This window comes from Passer montanus, unplaced genomic scaffold (assembly GCF_014805655.1).
Source record: "Passer montanus isolate IOZ18808 unplaced genomic scaffold, ASM1480565v1 scaffold29, whole genome shotgun sequence".
NCBI lineage: Eukaryota > Metazoa > Chordata > Aves > Passeriformes > Passeridae > Passer > Passer montanus.
The window spans coordinates 1,076,590-1,099,137 of record NW_024367596.1 but is presented as its reverse complement, the minus strand read 5'-3'; the positions used below and the strand labels follow the sequence as shown (position 1 = coordinate 1,099,137).

General features: G+C 51.8%; 2 protein-coding genes across 4 annotated transcripts in view; one reads left to right on the top strand and one right to left on the bottom strand.

The window, feature by feature from the left end:
- Nucleotides 1-489: 489 nt before the first annotated feature.
- On the top strand, nucleotides 490-13,113 carry CCNL1 (cyclin L1). 2 transcript variants are annotated; one of them, XM_039713377.1, is made up of 12 exons: nucleotides 490-715; nucleotides 907-981; nucleotides 1,143-1,252; nucleotides 7,205-7,325; nucleotides 7,757-7,821; nucleotides 9,092-9,191; nucleotides 9,319-9,423; nucleotides 9,672-9,813; nucleotides 11,016-11,127; nucleotides 11,235-11,333; nucleotides 12,058-12,421; nucleotides 12,554-13,113. In XM_039713377.1, the coding sequence occupies exons 1-11, from the start codon at nucleotides 620-622 to the stop codon at nucleotides 12,407-12,409; spliced, it is 1,377 nt and encodes a 458-aa protein (XP_039569311.1). In that variant the 5' UTR covers nucleotides 490-619; the 3' UTR covers nucleotides 12,410-12,421; nucleotides 12,554-13,113. The 2 variants fall into 2 exon arrangements, with proteins under 2 accessions (XP_039569311.1, XP_039569309.1); XM_039713375.1 differs by lacking the exons at nucleotides 490-715; nucleotides 907-981 and adding an exon at nucleotides 3,046-3,118.
- Nucleotides 13,114-20,858: 7,745 nt separating this feature from the next.
- LEKR1 (leucine, glutamate and lysine rich 1) overlaps nucleotides 20,859-22,548 on the bottom strand; it is a 33,602-nt gene continuing 31,912 nt past the window's right edge. For both annotated transcript variants that reach the window (XM_039713373.1, XM_039713374.1), the window contains one exon: nucleotides 20,859-21,643. In XM_039713373.1, coding sequence (XP_039569307.1) covers nucleotides 21,323-21,643 — 321 coding nt within the window. In that variant the 3' untranslated portion in view covers nucleotides 20,859-21,322. The remainder of the gene's footprint in view (nucleotides 21,644-22,548) is intronic.

Sequence of the window (22,548 nt, the reverse complement as noted above, 5' to 3'; positions counted from 1 at the left end):
AAATTAAATTGGAGGTGACTTTCTGCCGGACGTTTCCAGTCGGGAAAGGCGCAGCCCACCTTTTGCCAACACTCACCCATCACCGCCTTATTTTTATTCAATTTTACGGATCTTTTCCCCTACGTGACATATTCCGAGCGCCAAAACCTACAAGGCAGGGCCTGGATCCAGGTCCTGAGCCGTGGTTAACCTCCTATGTGCTATTTTTATACTTTTATAGACATAAAACGTTCTGCACCACGTTTCCGCCCGGGGCAGGGGTTGGACTGGACTGACTCTGGCAGATCCTTTCCAGGCGCAGCTCCTGCGGTGATTCTGTGGTTATCCAGCCCCATTCCCGCTCCCTGCGTTATTCCGCGCTGGTTTATTCCCGTTCTTGTTCCCATTCCCGGTCCCGGTCCCGGGGCGTGTCCCGCGGACTCTTTTTTCCCGCCGCCCCCCGCGCGCGCGCGGCGCTGTGCCGTGCGTCACGCGCGGGGCCGCGCAGTCGGCGCGCGGCCGCTGCCCGCCTCCTCCCGCCGCTCCGGGCATCCTCATCGGCGACCGGCTCTACTCCGAGGTGTCTCTGACCATCGACCACTCGCTGATCCCCGAGGAGCGGCTCTCGCCCACCCCCTCCATGCAGGACGGGCTGGACCTGCAGTGCGAGACCGACCTGCGCATCCTGGGCTGCGAGCTCATCCAGGCGGCCGGCATCCTGCTGCGGCTGCCGCAGGTGAGCCCTTGCCGGGGCTTCCAGGGGGGCAGGCAGGGAGGGAAGGGAAGGGAGGGGCGGGCGCCGCCATTGTGGCGGCGGGAAGGGCGTGAGGCGGCGCGGGGGGGCGGCGGCGCCTCGCACAAAATGGCGGCGGCTGGGCCAGGGCACTGACGCGGCTCCTTCTCCCTCCTCCTGCTCTGCCCTCACAGGTGGCCATGGCGACGGGGCAGGTGCTGTTCCATCGGTTCTTCTACTCCAAGTCCTTCGTCAAGCACAGCTTCGAGGTGAGCGCGGCCCGGGGGCACCGGGAGAGGGCGGCCGGGGCGGCCACGCGCCACGCAGGCCGCTCGCTTCGAGCCTGGCGGATTTGCTCCGTAGTTACGTAATTCTCGCTTTTATCTGGGCTGGGAATTGTTTGCTTAACGGAAACGGGGCTTCTTTTCAGATTGTTGCTATGGCCTGCATCAATCTCGCGTCCAAAATCGAAGAGGCACCTCGTCGGATAAGGGACGTGATCAACGTGTTCCATCACTTGCGGCAGTTAAGAGCAAAAAGGTAAGATCAGCTTCGTTATGAGCATGAGCACCTGTTACCACTAATGTACGCTGCAGTTCTCAATTCACAGTATTTTCCAGGCTAAGTTCAACGACCTAAAATTGAGAAGGGAGTGCCCGTTGGCTGCTGTGTAGGCAGTACAGTGCAATCTCGGCTGCTTCTGCTTTTGTTCACTTGGTAGACCCCGTTTGTCGTTGTTGATTTAGCTACGAGTTACGATTGGCAAGTATTGGTTCTAGTTTTAGGACCATGGTTGTGGTTTCAGGTCTGTTTGTTGAGTTTTTGGCGTTTCGTAGTTACTGTAAGATAGTCTTACGTGTGTGTAGCCAGTTAGCGAGTTGCTGTGTATTCTCCAGTTTTTTAACCATACCTAGCAGTCCTGCTGGTTTTTTTTCTCGTTAATCTGTGGCTGTCCAAGTGTGGTTGTGGCGTTAAGAAGAAGCTGAACTTTTAGTGTTGACAGTGTTGCCTTCTAGAAAAAGCCGTTTTGGAAAGTTTGTGAGACAGGGCCTGGGTTGGCCTGCAGTGTTTGCAGCTGTAGGGGTGAGGAGTGTGTAGTTGAGTCTGGGAGGCTGAAGGCGTTTTTAGGTGCAGGAAGTGGCTTTGTTCTGGTGTGCTTGTGCAGGTGGAGCGTGGGGCTCACCTGGCCGTGGGCAGGTGGGGTGGAGCTGTCCCAGTTCTGAGTTCTAATGCTGCTCTTTGTGTGTAGAGCAGCGTTTTTTGTGTGTAAAGCAAATAACCGATGCCTTGAAAGGAGGAAGGTGTGGTTGAAGGGAAAGAGTTCTCTAGGTTGCTGTTAAACACAAAATCTCCTTAATTCCGTGGGGCAGCAGTGTCACAGTCTGGGATTGGAGACTTCAGCTTTGCTTCTGGTGCCTGATTGCTTAAAGTTTCAGGTGCTCTGTAGTTACAAAAGGATTTTGCTTTCAGCTGCAGTGTTAAATTCACACTTCGTTTCCCTGCTCTGTGTCACCAGGTGACAGCAGGAATTTAAACTCCTGTTATGCAAGCTTTTCTGAGAAAGGGAGTAGAAATCCCTTAGGGAAGCCAGCTGTTTGTTGGTGTCTTTATCCTGGTTATGCTTCTGTTGAAGCAGAGCTTTGACTTTTACTGCCTCCTGATGGTGTTGTCCTAGTTAGCTCCAGATCCAAGAAGGAAGAGTTGGTGTTACGCTTTGGAGTTTAGCTTTGTTCTGTCTGGCCTTTAAAGCTGTTTGCCCCTATGGCCTGAGAGCTGTGTGAAGTTATGCCAGGTGTGAATTCAGGGATTGTCTTCCACAGTTATTAAGGGAGTCTGGTTGTTGGAATTACTGGAGCAGGCTCAGCGATTAGTAAAGTTCTGGCCTCCTTCCAGGCAGTGAAGGTTAATTAATCATATGCCTTGCTTTTCTTTGCAACGAGAATATAAATTAGTTGTCTCTTTGTGCTGTGTGAAGGATCAGAGAAACTGAACTTAACCTGTGAATTTAAATCTTTCCAGCTAGCCTGTTCCAAATCCCAACTTGTGCATGTTACGTGGTGCCTAAAGTGCATCATGTCCAGAGAAATCGTGCACTGCTACCCATTATTTTCGGGAGAAATGGGTATTGTTGCTCTGCGATTCTGAGTGAATCTGCATGAAATTAACCTTAAAAATGCTGCAGTCTGACATTCAGACTTGCACAACCCCCTCCCCGTTTTTTTTTTAGCAAGCAGGATGTAAACGTTTTTCTGTACTTTTTACAAGCTGACAGTTCCATCACCTGTACACGTTATTAACTTCAACTCTTTTTTCCCTTGCAACCGACTATACAGCGACCAGCTACATTTACCAAAGCCTGGGTGATGTGGAGTGGTACATAAAGATGAAGCTGTCGTCATGGCAACAGTGAGTGAAGTATCGAAAATCCCCAAGGAGAAGCCAGTGCTCTGAGCATAGGTCACTGGAATCGGGGGACTAACAGGTTGGCCGCTGGTGAACCATTTGGAAGAACTCCTGTATCTTGTTATAAGCTTTTTTCTTTGCTGTCCAGGTTTTTAGAATACTAGCTTGACCTTTTTTTTTTTGTTTTTTTACTGAAGCTAACACTTAGGCTGTAGTTAGTCTCTCACACACAACCCAGAACTGAAACAGGCTGCTGTACTTTCTTTTTTAGTCTAGCATTTCTGTTAACTGAAGCTCTTAACCTGCACACGAATATGGGGTAGTTTGGGTAGGCTTTGCTTTCTTTCTTAACCAGTTTTGGGTTCTTAGTTCCACTTTCTGGCTCTGTATAATTGCAGCTTGAATTCACAGTAAAACAAAGATACAGAAGTCTTGAATTTGTACATTTTTATCAATTATGATGTAAGCAGTCCCTTTTATGTACCTGTTTGCAGAACTGGGAATTGCATTGGAATTTTCTTTTTATGAGACATGTAGTCAACCGAGGTGGTATTTCTAATGCTGAGAAGTAAGAAAAAGCTAAATAAGTGTTTTGGACAAGCATATTTTCTTTGGGATCTTTGACGAGCATTTGTGATGTAGAACTGCATGTAAAAATGTTTGTGTGCATGGAGAAAAGCTCGTACTATGGAAAAACTGCTTTTTAAATAACTGTGTGCCAAAACCTCTGTTCTGAGCAAAGTGCAACTGTTGTTTAACTTGTAGAATGTAGTTTGAAGTTGATTTTATTTCTTTTAACTGTGCCTGAAAGCTGCAGAAGGTCCTGAGACTGGAAATGTGACTCGTGTGGTGCTGTAATCTCACATGGTGCTTTGAGGTGCTCAGTCAGCTGTTCCTCACTCAGGGGCCCTGCAGCGGGCTGCGTTAATGACACACGTCCTTAGTGCCTTCAGACTGCCTGCAAACCTGTGCTGCTTGTGGTTGTCATCCTGACAAACAGAGAACTGACCAGCATAACAGATCTCTGCTCTGAAATGAGGTGCTGGTGCCCTGCTGTACTTGTCACAAGTGCTTTGCTCATTAGGAACAAACTCCACGCAGGGCACTGTTCCTCTGAGTGTTAGTCATGCCAAAGACATCAGAGTTTAATATTGCACCACATGACACTGCAGCTGTGTGGAGAACTTAGGTCTCATTTGTCAGTGATTTTTAAAAAAGGTATTTGTGATTTATTTATTGTTACAAACACATTACAGTGTGTGTTAATCTTCTGGGTTGTTACACAATCTAAATCCCAATCAAGTTTTGCATCTGAAGTGTTGGGTTGACTTCCCAGAGGGACCATTGTATGCTCTGTTCTTAAAGATGAAGTCTTGCCTGGAGCTCTAGTGCTGGTCTGTAGGAACAGATTCCAAGTGGGAACTTGTAACACTCCTTGGCTATACAGGGTTTTAAGCTTATATTTAATATATAAGCTTATAAATTCTATTTCTCTGCTTTGTTACTTGGTCCTAGGATAATTGTTGGACTGAGAATTAAGTGCAGCAAATGCACTGGCAAAGTTCCTCTTTTTTCGTATTAGAAAACAAAGAAGTTTCTCAAAGGGGAATTTCTGAAGTTTCTAACTTGTAAATAATTGTTTACAACAATGCAGAGTTTATGGCAAAAGTATTAAATGGGTGAATCAGTGCAGTGGAGAACTGACCTGTGCCAGTAATCAGGTGCAGTAAAACACTTAAGTCCCCTGCAGATTTTTCTTTTCCATGAGTGGATAAAAGGCTGTATTTGTCTGGAAGCCCTGTCTGGATAAACTGATAGTTTTCACAGCTTCTTTAGGGCTGTGGGACTCGTGACCAAAGGAGTAGGACAGCAGAGTAAAGCAAAGCACACTTGGCAGCTTGGGTTTCCTGTCCCTGTGCTGTGGAACGTGGCAAGTGTGAGCTGTTGGTGCTGATCCCATAGCCCTGTGCAAGGACAGTGAAAACTTAAAATACAGGAAAGGCTCCCGTCTGTCCTGCTGCACTTGGAGCCACCTTAACTCCCTGCCAGGGCTCTCCGGGAATGCAGGGACATGGGGAAGGTGGGCTGGTGGATGGACCTGAGCAGTCCCACTGCAGGTTGTGTTAATAGACTGGAAGTCATGGCTGTGCTAAGTGTGTAAGCCGAGATCTCCCACCTGTGGTGAGGCTTTCTGCTGACAAACAGCCTGGACACCTGAGCTCCTCTGGGTGCTGCTCTGCAGATCCTGTTAGTGCCAGTGGTCTGGAGATGAAATTGTGGAGAGCAGTACTGAAGGAAGGGTTATCAACACCAGTAAAAGGGATGGGAATGAGTTGGAAGTGAATCAGCTTCACTGATGGGAAGAGCTCAGCTTGGTTGTTCCGCTGTCCCACTCCAGAGCACTGTTCAGCCTGTCTCTGTAGTGCTGAAGTATGGGACAAAATCAGCTCCTCACTGAAGAGCTTGAAAGAGCTTAAAAAGCTTTTCAGTTAATTTATGGGGAGAAAAGAAAAACAGCCAACCATAAATAACAACAAAAAAAATCTCCCAATTTGGGGGTTATTTAGAGGAGCTGAAATGAAAAACTTTGTAAACTTGCCCTGATGAGTGAGAGTAACACTTAACTAGAGAAGTTACTCTGCTGGACCGCGGAAAACCTGGCATTTTAAATAATGAGACAGTACTTGAATTGCAGGTCCAGCCTGGCGCCAGGAAGCTGCAGTTGTTCATTCCAGAGCTGGCAGCTGCATCTCAGCCCCTTGGGAAGAGCAGGGACAGCTCATGCTTCAGGTGCATGGTGGTACAACAAGATGCTCCCCTTAGAGAAGGTTGTGGTGTCCTTTGCCCATGGCCATCGGTGCCTGTCCAGTGACTGCAGAGGTCATGGCATAAACTGGATTATTCCAGCCTTGTCATTAAATTGACCCTTTCTTCCTGGGGTGGAAACCTTGGAGTTTTGAGTATTTTTTTCTGTTCTGTGACCTATCAGGGAAGAGAAGTGAGATCCACTCATGGAGTTTGCAAGTTGGCAGTGAAATATTTTGTCTGATACAACAAAAGCTGTATTTTGAATCCGCTTTGCATTACTTTTTTTTTCTTTTGAAGGTAATGTAAAATAAATTTGTCACCAGTGCTTGGGCTTTATGCTGTACACAGACTGTGGTTTATTAGAGCGTAATGAGCTGCAAAAAACATTATTCTGCTTTGGAAAGCACATGGAATGTGTGAGGCATATTACAGGGAAAAAGCTGGTCTGTCTTCAGCAGGAAGTGGATTAAAATATCCCATGTGGAATGTTGAAAGGTCAAGTCTAAGCATGGACAAAGCAAATATGCAATGGAGTGTGACACTTGTGCATCGAGTGTACAGAAGGTTTTTGTGATTAAACATGCTCTGGACAGTTCAGGGGTTGGACTTGTGACGAGTTAGGATTGACAGTGCTGGAGTTTGACATCTCTCTCTGAAGTGAGCTGTTGCTCTGCAAGTGCAGACAGCAGCAGGATCATCCCTGGTACCCCTGGAGAGGGGAGCAGGCCCCGAGTCCCAGGCAGATCTGTGCCTGTGTCCCAGGTTAATTCTGTGCTTCACTCAGCTTTTCACACACACATCACAGGGCAGGGCTGGCTTCTCTGAAGGGTCAGTCAGCTGCTCTTCAGTGCGTAGGAAACTGCAGTTCTAGAGCACAGGCTACTCACTTTAATGCCAGTGAGAGCCCCGGTCTGGCTTACCTCTGCTTTGAAGTCCTGCCTGGCAAAGGACTCCCTCTTCTGCCACCTCTGCCACGGAGAGGAAATGCTCTTGGGAGTGCCCCCATCAAGCCAGCTCCTTCCAGCAGCTGGAGCAGTGCAGTTTGCACACACAGGAGCAGAAGGTTATTTTTTTTATCTCAGCCATCTAATCTGTAGCTAGCCAAAAGCAGCAACTAAACTAGTTTATCTAAACTTGGACAGCACAAGATTAATGCTTAAACTTGCTTGCAGGAGTTGAAAACCGGTTTCTGTTGCCATTAGTTGGTTGGAAGGGAAAACAGAGTTGCCGTTATTTTTGGATATGCAAAACAGTTTTGATTTTATTTCTTGCAAACTATAGGACTCCAAGCCCCCTGATACTTGATCAGAACTACATAAACACCAAAAATCAAGTAATCAAAGCAGAAAGGAGGGTACTGAAGGAGTTGGGATTTTGTGTTCATGTCAAGCATCCTCATAAGGTGAGTTCTCAATAATAATGTGATTTTAATTCTTACTCTACCTTGGTGGCATCACTGGGAGCTGTGGAACAAGAAACACAGGTGTCAGAATGACCTGAATTCTTCTCTTTATTCTCCTATAGTTATTAAAGCTTTTGCCAGAGTACTTGGGCAAACAGCCATATTGACTGTGAAAAAAGTCACTTGCCTGAGACAGGGTAAAGGTGGCTGGTTTGAAAATAGCAGAAAAGTGGTGAAATAAAGAATTGTCTGAACGTGATGGGCTGACATGAGAGCTTAGGGTGTGTGCTTGGGGAGAGAAGGAGCCCCCATTGTTTGGGCATACTGTTTGATTTCATTTTTACGTATGTATATATGTACTTCCTTACTCCTGCTTTATGTGTTGAAACTGAGTGGTTTTTTTTTTCTTCCCCCCTTTCCTTATTCCTCAGATCATTGTTATGTATTTACAAGTCCTAGAATGTGAACGTAATCAAACCCTGGTACAGACAGCCTGGTAAGTTGCTATTTTCCATTCTTTTCCTAGCCAGGAAAATAGTAGCAGAAATAACAAGCCTGCTGATCCCTATGCAAAGCAATGAGATGTAAGTCACCACCCAAACACATTTGGACAATCTTGTGGTGCTTGTTTCTGCTTACTATTTTCATGGCTTGATTCCAGCATAGCGATGGAGAACTCAATTTAACTTTGTTCTTTTTTCTACTCTTTGATTGAAGGGTAGTCCCTGCTGGTAAGTCATAGAGCTCTGCCCTCTGCACCTCAGCCCATGACCTGGGGATGGCTGCTTTGGCTGCCCTTCTCTCCAGCCAAGCCAGTGCAAGCCTCAGCGAGTTCACTGCCGTCACCCAAAGCCATCGGGCAGCACCTCCTAGTTCTGTCCTGGCGCCAGGATTTGTATATTTGGTTCTAGAAGTAACTGTTTCTCAATGTCTTTGTTGCCTACCTGCTGTATGTTAAAGGACACGTGGGGGACGATTCTGCCAGCCTTTCTTTAGTTGATTTAACATTTAAACTTGAGTTAAGCAGAGGGTGACAGTGCATGCAGCATGTTCACTTAGCAGCCAGCTGGGCATGGGGGTGTAGAGTCCTCGCTGACTGACTGCTGTTCTCTCTCCCATGCTGGGAATTGAGAAATCCGTGGAGCTCTGCTGCTCACCCCATCTCTGGGCGGGTGTTACTGGCAGTGCCAGCCCTGTGCAACAGCAGCAGCTCAGGAGGTTGGGTCCACTTCCAACTCACACATTTTTTCCAATACTCAGAGAGCAAATGGGGTGCATCTCCCTGGATGAAGTTAAAGTGGCTCAGAGCACACAAAATTCAAATGCACTCAGAGTTTTATGAACTCTGCAGGTTGCACGTAGCCTCTGGATAATGGTAGGTTGAAAATGCACCTTGCTCTGCTGATGGCTCTTGAGTTCTACATTGGTCTTTAAATACCCCATTGGTGTTTAACACAATCAGCTGGACAGATGCAAAGTACTTGTTAAATTGTAACTCAGTGGACACTTCCCAGGGTAACTTCAACTAGGAAGTGGCCATTCCACACTGCTTGGATTTACTGCTGCACATTAGTGCCTTGGGGTTTAAAACAGTGGCAGTGCTGCAGACTGTCACGGCGACACATGTAAACATCCAGCACAACCTGAAGGAGTCATGTTCAATGTAACAACAGAAAAAATAATAAAGTCAATTGAGTCTCCAGTATTGTTATCCTCTGAAAGAGAAGCAAACTGGAGTTCCAACTGGTGCTGCTTTGTTTTTTCAGGAATTACATGAATGACAGCCTCCGGACGAACGTGTTTGTTCGCTTCCAGCCGGAGACCATCGCGTGTGCGTGCATTTACCTCGCTGCTAGAGCCCTGCAGGTGAGCCCTGCCTGCACTGAGCTCTGCCTGCCACTGCTGCTGCTCTGGCTTCAAGGAAATTCATGGACATATTTCAACAAAAACTGACCTGAAATCTCCATTAAGCTTCTCCTTGTTTGATTTTCAGATCCCGCTGCCTACCCGTCCCCACTGGTTCCTGCTCTTTGGCACCACAGAAGAGGAGATTCAGGAGATCTGCTTAACAACTCTGAAGCTTTATACCAGAAAGAAGGTGAGTTTGACATGTTGGTGTTTGCTGCTTGATGCTCAGTGCAGCTTGAGCTGAGTTATGGTTGTCCAGAAAAGTTTGGGAATGCCTAATACAGATGTGCTAATGAGAAAGGCTCCAGTAAGGTGAGAACAAATTCTGGAAGTTACATTACTGGACAGATCATTAAAAGCAAACTCAGTATTTTTGAGAAATGAGATGAAGTATGAATTACATTAGTTCAGCTTCTTACCTGGTTGTTACCTCCACAGCCCAATTATGAATTTCTGGATAAAGAAGTAGAAAAGAGGAAGATGGCACTACAGGAGGCAAAGCTGAAAGCAAAAGGTTTAAATCCAGATGGAACTCCAGCACTCTCAACACTGGGCGGCTTTTCTCCTGCATCCAAACCATGTAAGTCAGTTTTCTGAACAGAAAAATTTTTTTAGGGTTTTGTTGGGTTTTTTTGTTGTTTTTTTTTTTTCCACATGGATCTTGAAATCCTTTTTTAGGGTTTTGTTGGGGTTTTTTTGTTTTTTTTTTTTCCACATGGATCTTGAAATCGAATTAGAAAGAGGTGCTTTATTCCACATTTCCCTAGATAAGAGTGATACATCAATAGTATGCACCCTTAACATGGATCTTGAAACCGGATTAGAAAGAGATGCTTTATTCCACATTTCCCTAGATAAGAGTGATACATCAATAGTATGCACCCTTAAGAGAATAATGAAGCAGGAGTTACTGTGTGTTCTGTGATGTGAAGAGAGGCCTCTTGGATTTCATTTGGGGGTGCTGCAATAGCCTTCATGGCCCCTTTTGCAGCAGGTATCTGTGAAAATTCCTTCCCCTGCTGGTTTTTAATGTGCTTGGCAGCTGTTCAGTGCAGTGAGGGCAGACAGCTGGTGGGCAGGAAATGGAGGACAGAGAGGCCCAGCACTGCCTTGGCATCAGAGGGAATTAAATGGAACATGTATTCTGAGCTGGCTAGTCTGTCTGAGCTCTCATGGTTTCTCCTGAAGAGTCCTGTTTTCAGAGGTCTTTGGGCTGGGCAGTGTGAATTTCTGACTGAACAAGGGAAGTGTTTTCTGCAAGGAGGGAGCTGAGGTTGGAAGAGTTTGAAAGCAGGAGCTCTGGTGGGCTTAACAGTCCTTCCATGAAAGGTGAATCCATCTCTGGACTGTGCCAACTGTCTGCAGAGACTGACTGACGTATTAAATGGATAATTTTAGTTACTAGTCATTTATATTTGTGCCATTATTGTAAAGATGAAATGTAGATTTGCTGGTCAGCCTTAGTCCTTCCTATAGCATTGGAAATCAATGCCGAGGTTCTGTATTGTGGGGCACAAGGGCAGCTTCTGTTTTGTACCTTTTGGCCCAGGTGGGCTGTGTGCTCTGAAGGTGCCAGTGCTGTTCCTCCTGCATGGGCAGTGTTTCCCCACAAATATCCCATTCCAGGAGTGAATATAAGTGGAGAGATGGAATGCAATAATAGATGTAGAGTTTGTATCTACACTTAGTGCAAATCCTGGTGAAGGTGCCTGAGCAATGTACGGTGTGTTTATGACAAAGGATGAATAAAGAACTAATTCTGAATTGAAATTTCATTCTTAGCTTCCCCAAGAGAAGTAAAAGCTGAGGAGAAATCTCCAGTATCTGTGAATACCAAAACCGTTAAAAAAGAGCCAGAAGAGAGGCAGCAAACCTCCAAGAGCCCTTACAACGGGTAGGTAAAACTCTCCTGCTGAGAGAAGCACTTGGAGCTGCAGTGCAGGGAGCTCCTCCTGAGCCCCTGTGCTGTCAGTGCTGAGCAGTTTGGTTTGTGCCCTGCAGGCTGAGGAAGGAGAGCAAGAGGAGCCGCAGCAGCCGCAGCGCCAGCCGCTCCCGCTCCCGGACAAAGTCGCGCTCGCGCTCCCACAGCCCCCGCAGGCAGTGAGTGGGGCTGGGCTGGGCTGGGCTGCTCGGGGGCTGCTGCCTGCAGGGGCCAGCCAGCAGAAGGGAGGGGGAGGTTGGCTTCACTTCAGGCTCTCAGTGCTGGGGGTTGAGAGTTCAGGCTGGAAAATTAGCCTGTCCTGACTCCATTGTACCTGGGGTGTCTGTGCTGGGCTGGTGCTAGTCTTCACAAGGATCCCACAGTGCCCTTGGAAGGGAATAGAAGTGCCCCAGGTGTGCAGCCTCCTTGTGCCAGTGCTCCGTGGTGCAGTGCCTGGCTCTTCAGGGCTCTACCCCTCTCTTGGTAAAGGAGGAGAGGGATGCAGAGAGAGCTGCTGCCTTTAGATGGGGGTTTCCTAAGAATCTTCAGGCTCACATCTAAGTTGGAGGCTGCCAGCTTTGGATCTCAGTGAAGTCACTGAAGGAAAAAGGCAACACCCAATTTAGACAAAAGATGCTGCATTCTGGTTTTAGTTTGAGCTGTTTATTTTCAAATGAGCTCAACTAAAAGACTTACAAGAATGGTTGGGGTTGGAAGGACCTTTAATCCCACATCACTGACCCCGGCCTTCCATGGGGCAGGTTCCGATACATTCCCTGTCTTCCCTCACTTACCCCTGAGGGACAAAGCCCGATTTCCTGCAGTACCTTGGGAGCTGTAAGCGCTGATGTCTGTTTGCTTTTCCGGGTGTGGGGACACACTGTAACTGTTGCCTCTCTGCAGCTACAACAACCGGCGGAGCCTGTCGGGCACGTACAGCTCGCGCTCGCGCAGCCGCTCGCGCAGCCACAGCGGGAGCCCCCGGCGGCACCACAACCACGGCTCGCCGCACGCCAAGGCCAAGCACGGCCGCGAGGAGCTCAAGGGCAGCAGCAGGCACGGCCACAAGCGGAAAAAGTCGCGCTCCCGCTCGCAGAGCAAGTCCCGGGAGCACTCGGAGGCGGCCAAGAAGCACCGGCACGAGCGCGGCCACCACCGGGAGCGGCGCGAGCGCTCGCGCTCCTTCGAGCGCTCCCACAAGGGCGGCAAGCACCACGGCAGCGGCCGCTCGGGCCACGGCCGGCACCGCCGCTGAGCGCGGCACTGCACGGCTGGGCCAGCTCCGGGACCGGCACCGAGCCCCGGGACTGCGGGGCTGGGCCAGCTCTGGTACAGACACCGAGCCCACAGCCTGCGGGGCTGGGCCAGCACCGAGCCCCGGGACTGCGGGGCTGGGCCAGCGGCTGGGCCAGCACCGAGCCCACAGCCTGCGGGGCTGGGCCAGCTCCAGCACTGCCCCTGAGCCCTGGGACTGCAGAGCTGGGCCAGCACCGGCATCGAGCCCACAGCCTGCAGGGCTGGGCCAGCTCCAGCACCGCCGCTGAGCCCACGGACTGCGGGGCTGAGCTCAAGCCGGCACCAAGCCCACAGACTGCAGGGCACCACCAGGGCTGCAGCAGCTTCAACCCCATCTGGTTTCCTAAAAGGTGTAGAAGAATTTTTTTCTTGTGGGAAAGAAACTGTTACCAACTTTTGCACATAATACCTTAGCAGTATCCCAGAGGTGGTAAACGATCAGGTTCATTGTATGTATTAGAGTTGTGTATTGTTTATTGAGCTGAGAACTGGAGAAAGGATTTCTGTAAAAAAGCAAAACGTACATTATTTTTATACCAGTCAATTGCAGACGCTTATATTTAAGTATAGTTATTTGTTTAAACATGGTGGAGACTTTCTTACACTGGTTTTAGTCTGCATGTGTTCAAAGATTTTTACAAAAAATAAAATATAAAGCTTTTTTTTTTTTTTACTGCCTGTTGGATGCCAAACTAAACTTGGTTTTCTTGCACACCATGGCTTTGACCCCTGTGCCTGAGTGGGACTCGGGGGTGTGGGTGTGCCACTGTTGGGAGGGGAAAACTGGGAGAGCTTTGGATGTTTGTGTCCTCCTGGGGGTGTGGCTGGGATAAATGGTCATGGACTTGTCTGAAGTTCAGTGGGGTGAGGCCGGGCTGGGCTGCTGTTGTCCCCTGTCAGCAGGAGCTGCTGGGCCATCCCTGGAGCTGCTTCTGGCTGTGGCTGAGGCTGCAGTGTTCCCCTGCAGAGCCCAGGGGCAGTGCCAGGATCTGCTGGGCACATGTTCCACAGCCCCCAGAAGGGAGAGGACACCTGAGCAGGAGCTCCGTGGTTGGTACCTCCCTGCCCTGTCCTGCTGGGCCCCCTCTGCAGCTGCTCTGGAAAGGTGGAAAGTGAGTGAGTACTTTCGGGGAGGAAAAGATAAAATGTCTTTCTCTGTTTCCTGGTTACCACTGTTTTTCAGTCTAACAACTGTGTTTGTGTGTGTCGTGTTCAGGAAAATGTGGTTGTTGCTATGGAAATTGAAGGAGCTTTTTCCCCCCTCTAGTCCAGAGCAGAGAGAAGCCCTGGGTTTGAGGAGCAGCCCCTCTGCTGCCTTGGGTTTGTGTTGGAGTGACCCATGGAGGGCTCCGCTGGTTTGTGTGAGCACTGCCCACCCCGTGTGCCTCAGAGCTGAGCTGTGGGACAGCAGGACAGCTCCTGCTCCCCGCAGCCAGCAGTGCTGTGTTTGTTCTTCAGGGGGAGAGCTGCTCCCAGCCAGGCAGGGACCCAGCAGGCCGTGCCAGCTCTGGGACGGGCAGCAGCAGATCCCAGGTGAGAGGCACAGCCTGGCCCTGGGCTCTGTGCCTTCAGCGGGGGCACAGGGGCAGCTGATAGTCCTGAGGGGCCCCTGAATGCCCCTGAATTCCCTGCAGGATTGGCAGGAGGAGCTGCAGGGCACAGCAGCTGAACTGTCCCTGCACCACAGCTCCTGTCCCTCCTAAGACTTGGAAGTATCCCTGAACTTTGAAGTTTTCATGGAGCTGAGTCAGAGAAATGAATCATTCGACTTCAAGCACCTGTGCTGACCTCCAGGAGTCCCCTGGGGCTGCATTCTGCTCATATCTCGGTAGCTGAGACAGTTTTCCTGGGAAATCCTGGAGGATTCCTGCCCTGGGTGATGGCAGCCTCTGCCACGCTGCTGGAAATCAGGAGCTGCACTGGGCTCTGAACATCTGAGACCCACAGGGACAGGGAAATATCCCAGCTGGTTCTCCTTGGGCACAGGGATTTGCCTGGGTGGGTCTCACCCTCAGAGTTGCTTTTTCTCTGAAAAAAGGATTTTGTTAAATTTCTTTTTACTAATTTTCAACAAAAAGGTGCAAAGATTTCAAGGCATTTCATACAAACCATTCTGCCTGTCCTTCACTTTCAGGTTTGTTACAGATACTGGAAGGATGAGCGTGGACCAGGAGCTCTGGATGGTTTGGGAAGAGGAAAAATGAACAATGAGAATATTTTTGATGGAAATTTGCCCAACAGGTCCCTGTCAAGGCTTCAGTCACCCCCAAACCCACAGGTGAGTGGCAGCAGGTGAGGTGGTAAGGGCCCCTTATCCAGGAAATCTTTCCCTGGTTGCTGCTCCTGCCAAGAAATACTCATAAAATCTAGGATTTCACATCAGGCCGAGTCTGTGCCTCACCTGTCCATGATCCTTGCTGCTTCCAGGCTCCTTGGGGTGGGAAGCAAACCCTCCTGGCCAGGCTGACAATCACATCCCTGTTTGGAAAAAGCACTCCTGCAAAAGAAACATCTTACCATCCCCTCCTCCTGCCTGGCCACAGCCCAGCAGGGCAATTACAAGAAAAACAGTTTAAAAAATTTGTAAAGCTGGCCTGAAGAAAAAGTCTTTCTATTCCAGTGGAGGGAAAAAAACTTGGCAAAAGTGACCATTTTTGTCCCAGGATTTAGAATCCTTCTGGATGGGTTTGCTGGGGAGAACAAAGGGGTCGTGCAGAGACATTCCAGCTCCCCAATCCCCTCATTCTCAGGGGTTCTGTGCCCTCATCCTTTCCAGGGGTTCCATGCCCCCTCCCATTCCCATGGATTCCATGTCCCACTCATTCCTGGGGTTCAGTTCCCCTTCATTCCTGGTGTTCCCCCCTCACTCCTGGGATGCGGTGCCTCCCTCACTCCCAGGGATCCCCCCTCAGTCCTAGGATCCCCCATCACTCCTGGGGTTCCCCCTCATTCCTGGGATGCTGTGCCTCCCTCAGGGATCTCCCCTCACTCCCAGGATCTCCCCTCACTCCTGGTGTCCCCCCTCACTCCCAGTGTCTCCCCTCATTCCCGGTGTTCCCCCACTCCCGGCTGCCGTTCTGGGATCCCTCTGTAGGTGGAAGTGTTGCCGAGCCCAGCGAGGCTCCGGCTCTGCCGGGGCTGCACACACCGAGGTGAGCAGGGGACAAATGTCCTGCCCTGCCCCCGGGGCTGGACAGCCCCATTCCAGCTGCTGGGAGCCGGGGATGGATCAAAGTCTCCGCTGGCCACCAGCGGTGGGAGATTCCCCGGAGCGAGCAGGGACGGGGACAGCTCCGGGACAGCCCTGAGTGACCCAGAGGGGAGGGAAGGGGGTCCCTCACCGTGGCCCCGGCTCCTCCAGGTGTCCCAGAGGAGCTGTGGCAGGACATTCCCCATCCCTGGAATGTTCCAGGCCAGGGTGATCCTCTGAGGCCCGGCAGGCCCAGGGCTGTGCTCAGGAGCCGAGGGGGGAAATCCACAGCAAAATGACCTTAAACCAAGTGACTGTCCTGAAAGGCCCTCACAGATTTCATTACCCCTGCTCGGGGATTGCTGCGGCTTCCCAAAATTCCGTGTGACTTGGGAGCCCAGGTTTGTATGGAGCAATCGGGAGCTGAGACTCAAATGCCTGAGGCCCCATTTTAAAGTGATTTAGAGGGTGAGAAGCTGAGGTTTTATTCAAAGCCTGAAGGTTTTTCTATGCCTCAATACCTGTTTAAAGGGTGAGAAGCTGAGGTTTTGTTCAAAGCCTGAAGGCTTTTCTATGCCTCAATACCTCTAAAAAAGGAAATATTTCCAGCATCTTTCTGCCAGGTGGAGATGGTTCAAAGTTTGCCCTCCATGCTGAGGAGACAGCTGGCCTGAGGACACCGCGGGGTGACAGCGACTGAGACGGGACAGAGTGCAGGGGAGAGGCTGGAGCTGTCACCTGTCCCTTCCAAGGGAATCAAACACCTCCTCCGGGGGCACGGAGCACCCTCCTTCCTCCCCCTCAGCACCTCCCGGCAGGCTGGGAGCCTGGGCCAGCCCAGCCCCACACCACCCTCCCGAATTCCGTGTGTTTCTCCACCAGGATGCTCAGAACGCCGCGGCCAGGCAGGGTGAGAGCACGGTAGTGCTTTGCCGTCGAGGAAACCGCAAGAACCAGCGGAGATGTTATCTCTGACATCTGGCTCCCATCAGGGAGCTCTGGCTGCCGACAGGAATGGACGGGATGGCCCCGGGGCTGCTTGTTGTTCCAGGGCTCCTCGCGGCTTCCCCGGCAACAGCGAAGCCGACACGGGGATGCCAGAGCTGGGGACACAAAGGCAGCAGGGCCACCCTTCCCCTGCCCTCTGCAGAGCCAGCGGCGACGTGTCCTCAGCCACCTTTAACCCCAGGTGAGACTGGCTCATCCAGCCCCACCCTGCCACGGCAGGGACACCTCCCACTGTCCCAGGTGCTCCCAGGCCTGTCCAGCCCAGCTTGGGCATTGCCAGGGATCCAGGGACAGCCCCAGCTCTGTGGACACCCTGGGCACTGTGTGTCGTGCTCCTGCTCTCAGGGTTGTGGTGATCATGACATTTAAGGTCCCAGAATAATTTTCCCTGGGTCAGGCTAAGAGGAGACTTTTGCCTTCTGGGGTCTGTGCATCTCCTGCACACATCCTGCTCTGTGCCAGGAGCCTGCTAAAGGTGTTTTGCTCTCCTCTTATTTCAGGCACTGGCTTTGGATTAAATGCTGGTGATCTGAAGCCTGAGTTGTGCTGTGATCCAGGGGAGGGGATGTCCCACAGATCCAGGGGAGGGGATCTGAGCCCTGGTTGCAGAGCCCTCCTGCCCATCCGTGGCTCCCCCAGGTCTCTGTTGCTCCAGAGTCAGGCACACACAGATCCTCTCCTGATGGGAGTACTGTGGATAGGGGACTGTTTCCCCGTCAGATGGATCTTCAGGTTTGGAAAATCCTTACCCAGACCCAGCCAGAGGAAAGGATTTCTGTGGATTTCTATGAATACAGAAAATACTGAAAAATCCAGAAAATCCACAGAAAATCCTGGTCTCCAGAACCAGCCTTTCACCCAGAGAGCAGCAATCCAAGATCTCCCTGTGTCTAGCTTGAGCAGGTGAATTTGTGCCTCGTCCAGCCCCAGCTACTGCTTCCATCACCTTCCAAGGAGGTGCAGGGGTTATTTTCAGAAGGAACCTGCAGAAACCCCCCAGCCCAGACAAACAGGCTGGGGCTGGCAGGCGTGGGGCCGTGCTGCTGCTCGGTCACAGCCCCGGAGCCTGGCCCTGCCCTGCCCTCCCAGCTGCTCCCGGGATCCCTTTTTGGGTGCTATTCCCCAGAGGCACACGTGGTTCTTTGTTCAGAACTTCGTGGTGATTCAAATGACCGCTCAGTCCCGGAAAGTTCAAACAAGCCCTGCAGCCAGCACAGTGCACAGGAAACAGCTGGGGAGAGGATGCTGGAGCGGATTTCCATAAAAGCCGATGATTCATGGAAATGTTCAGTGAGAGGGGCCAGCCTCGGGCTCCTGAGGAGCTTCTCGTCCTGACAGACACGATTCCCGAATTCCCAGTGCCCGTCCCCAGCACCGGCCGTGGGGCGGAGCAGAGGGAACTCCTGACATCCAGCCTGGGGGATCTGGGGGGATGCTACATCCCAAATTTCTGCTGCCAGTGAGACGCTGCTCAGCTGCCCTGGACTGGGGAAAGGGATGTCAGGAGAGGGCAGTGCCTGTGTTACAGGAGCTGGAGGGACAGGACAAGGGGGATGGCTCCCACTGCCAGAGGGCAGGGATGGATGGCTGGAGGGACAGGACAGGGAATGGCTCCCGCTGCCAGAGGGCAGGGATGGATGGGAGATTGGAAATTAGGAATTTTTCCCTGGGAGAGTGGGCAGGCCCTGGCACAGGGTGCCCAGAGCAGCTGTGGCTGCCCCTGGATCCCTGGCAGTGCCCAAGGCCAGGCTGGATGAGCTTGGAGCAGCCTGGGACAGTGGGAGGTGTCCCTGCCATGGCAGGGGTGGCACTGGATGGGCTTTAAGGTCCTTCCAACTCAATGCAGTCTGTGATGATGGTGATGGTGATGGTGAAGGACATCTGGAAGGGACAGAAGAACCTGCTGCATTCCGTGGCTCTCCAGGCTCCTTTCCTCTGTGCCCACCAGATTTCTTCCAGGACTCTTTCCCCGGAGCTCCAAGCAGCTACTGCCAGCTGGGCATTGCCCCCTGGAGTGGTGCCAGGCCAAACCAAACCACTTTCCACATCCCATAAATCAGGAGATGGAAAATCCCCTTTGGGGCACTGGGTTCAGCTGCTCCTGCAGCACAGGGCTGCTCCTGCCAGGACATTTTCCATGGATATTTCCCACCCACTTGGAATGACTCAAGCACAGGGGCTCCAGCACTGCAGAGATCCTCTCTGCTGCACAGCTCCAGGGGAGGGCATTTTCCTCTCCCTCACACTGAGATTTTCCTTTCCAGATGTCAGCTCTTCCCTCCCATCTGGACCCCCTGGGTTATTCCCCCTTTCCCTGACGTTTCCCACCCTGTGTTCATTCCGTGCCTGGCACCAGTGCCTGAGCCCTGCTGGTCTCAGCCACATCCCACTGCAGGGAGCAGAGGAAATGTGGCCTCAGGGACACCCTGGGCCAGCCCCCTCAGTGGAAGGGTCTCCATGCCCCTGAGAGGTCTGGTGGCACCTGTGCCCCTGCCCTGGCACCGAGCCCTGTCCCCAGCCCAGGAGGAGCAGGGTGGGATCGCTCTGGGCACGGCTGGTCCCGAGCCTGGAGGGAGAACAATCCATGGGAGCTGGCCACGACCTGGGAGCAGCTCCCAGGGCAGGCCAGATGCTCCAGACATTCCTGGTGTGAAAATCCCCCCACATTAATCTCAGGCAGTGCCCTTTTTATCATCCCACCCCAATGAATTGTGTGTGTGCTGTGAGGATGAAACCCCTGGGTCAGTGTTTCACACCATCACAGCTGTTTGGGGTTTGTTCTTCCTTCAGCAGGGCACTCTCAACCACCTGTAACCACCAAGGACAAAACCCAACATGGAATTTTCATGATGGAAATAAGGGCGTGTTTTAAATAACTAAAAATGCAGCTGTGGGGGGTTGTCTGCAAAGGGAACTTTCCCCAGTTTCATTATCCTACTCTTATTTTGGTATTGAAAATGCACAGTACAAAGAAAGACAGTCATGCTTTTATTCTGATTAATACATTTTAATGATCTGTGGCATCGGTTTCTATTTCCATGCACTTTTAACAATGCTTAGGAACTAAGATGCTTTTTCCTGCAGTCCAATTTCTTCTTTTGTAGAAAAACTCCATCTGCAAGGCACAGTCGGGATCCCAGATCCTACACACACCTCAGAACAAGGTCTAGTGATCATCCCAGCTTTGGTTTGTGATATCCCAGTGGGAATGAAGTGATATCCATGGCAAGCTGTGCATGGCCCGTGCTGATCCCAATTTCTGCTGAAGGAGCAGCAGGACCAGACAGGGGCTGGACTCTCCATCATATCTGTGGAGAACATTGCATTTTGGGCAACTTCAGGTGGGAAAAGGATGAGCCACACTGAGGCACTGAGAGCTTCCAGGGCTCCTCTTGTGCTGTCCCTTTGTCCCCTGGGAGCAGGGATGGATCCCCCCTGCCCACCCTGCTGGCAGGGTCAGCCAGGAGCTCTGGCCACACCAGGGATGTGTCTGGGCTCACACAGAGCATCAGCCCCAGCCCACCGAGCCCCATTTCCCTGCCTGGCACAGGGCACTGATCCTGTCTGGAAAGGTTCAGGGCTGCAGGAGCTCCCTCCAGAGCAGGCACCACCCAGGGGCAAGCTGAGGCCTTTCCAGCAGGGAAGGACAGGACAGCCCCGTGCCATGGGATGTTTTCTCCAAGGGAAGGGCTGGAATGCTGCCCACGGCCAGCAGGGCAGGATCCACAGGGACAGGTTCGTTCCTGGAGCTTTGCTTGGCTTTGCCTCGTGCCACGAGTCCTGGAGTGCAAGGTCCCTGACACCCCTCCTACAAGAACTTCCTGCAGGAAGTTTGATTTCCTAAAATTTCAGGGCTGTAATGAGGTGTCCACATCCTCTGTGGCGCTTTGTGCTCTGCCTGTCATCCCACCACGGAAAACACTTGGTAAACTTTCCTTGACACGGTGAGATTCATTAAATTGTTTTCAAAGCCAGTTAAAAAGGGTCCCTGACATTTCCATATTTTGTTTATTGCTTAGCAGCAGGAGCTCCGGGTTCTGGGAGGGAGGGGGAGAAGGGAAATATTTGTTCTGGACTTGGTTTGCCTCCAGGACCTGGCCGCTCCCTCGTGCCCGAGCCATGATCCCGTTCCTGCTCCCGTTATTTCACGTGCTGCTCCTCCCTGGCCACACTCCTCCTCTGCAGCTGCTGCTCCAGGACACAAACAGGGGGTAAGAGCCCAGGTTTGAGATGATGGAATCATGCAATCAGACTGATTTGGGTTGGAAGGGACCTCAAAGCTCATCCAGTTCCTGTCCCAGGCTGCTCCAGGCCCCATCCATCCTGGATCCTGTGATGCTGGGCCATTATTCCCTGCCCAGGGCCAGGGTGTTGGAATGGGATGAACTTTAATGTCCCTTCCAACCCAAACCTTCTGGGATCCAGGCGTTTTCTGATTTCAATCCCACTCATTGAAGATGTGCTGCTCTTTGTGCTCCTCTTGGAGAGACTCTTTTCACTTTTCCCATCTTGAAATGTGCCCAGCATTTAATTACACCATGAATAAATTATTGGACAGATAAAAGATATTACATCAAAAACAAACAAAACCATTTATCTGGATTTCAAATTGTAGGAATGGATGCGTTCGGGAGGTGCCCCTTTGGAGGCTGGGTGCTTTCCCGGGCGGAGCCGTCAGAGCTGGCTCGGCCGGTGCCTCACCCCGGCGGGGCCGCGGCCGCGGGGCTCGCTCGGCGGGGCCGCCCTTCCCTTGGGAGCCTCCAGGGCTCCGGCGCTGCCGCCGTGCCGGCCCGAGCCGGGGGCGCGGGCAGCCCTGGCCGTGCCCAGGGCCCCGGAGAGGCGCAGCTCCCCGGCGGGCAGCGAGCGCGGCGAGGCGGGCAGGGTCCCGCTGAGCCTCCGCAGCTCCAGCACCTGCTCCCGGGCCCGGCCCAGCGCCGCCGTCAGCTCGAAGCGCTCCTCGCACTCCCGGCGCACCGTGTCCTGCAGCAGGGAATTCTGCAACGAGAGACGCCGGGAATGCGCCAGCCATCACACCTGGACACTCCCGGGCACTGCCCCCTGCAGCAGGGAATTCTGCAAGGAGGGACATCGGGAATGTGCCAGCCATCACACCTGGGCACCCCTGGGACAGGGACCCTGCAGCAGGGAATTCTGCAACGAGAGACACCGGGAATGCCCCAGCCATCACACCTGGGCACTCCTGGGGTGGGAAACCCGCCCTGCACGGCACTGCCCCTGCAGCAGGGAATTCTGCACAGGAACACCGGGAATGCCCCAGCCATCACACCTGGGCACTCCTGGGGTGGGAAACCCGCCCTGCACTGCTCTGCTGTTCCCTGGGGAGCCAGCGGGACATCCCAGGGGAGTGCTCAGAAGGAGTTCCTGCTCTGCTGCCCGCTGGGAGAACTGGGAATGCTGCTCTTGGGAAGGGAAGGCAGTAATGGACAGAGGTGCAGTGACACCAAGGGGTTAATGCTGCGTTTCCATGGAACCCTCTGCAGTGGGAGAGCACAGCCTGCATGGAGCTATGGAGCCAGGCATGGAACCAGGTATGGAACCATGCATGGAACTAGGAATGGAATCAGGAATGGAGCCAGGTGTGGAACCAGGAATGAAACCAGGTGTGGAACCAGGAATGGAGCCAGGTGTCAAACCAGGAATGGAACCAGGCATGGAACCAGGAATGGAACCAGGTATGAAACCAGGTATGAAACCACATATGGAGCCAGGAATGAAACCAGGTGTGGAACCAGGACAAGCATGGAACCAGGTATGGAACCACGCGTAGAACTAGGAATGAAACCAGGAATGGAGCCAGGTGTGGAACCAGGAATGAAACCAGGTGTGGAACCAGGTATGGAACTAGGAATGGAATCAGGTGTGGAACCAGGAATGGAGCC

Coding starts and splice junctions, on each gene's coding strand:
- CCNL1 (XM_039713377.1), top strand. CDS start 620: ATGCAGGACGGGCTGGACCTGCAGTGCGAGACCGACCTGCGCATCCTG. Junction 11,128..11,234: donor TCCAAGAGCCCTTACAACGG/GTAGGTAAAACT, acceptor TGTGCCCTGCAG/GCTGAGGAAGGAGAGCAAGA. Junction 11,334..12,057: donor TCCCACAGCCCCCGCAGGCA/GTGAGTGGGGCT, acceptor GCCTCTCTGCAG/CTACAACAACCGGCGGAGCC.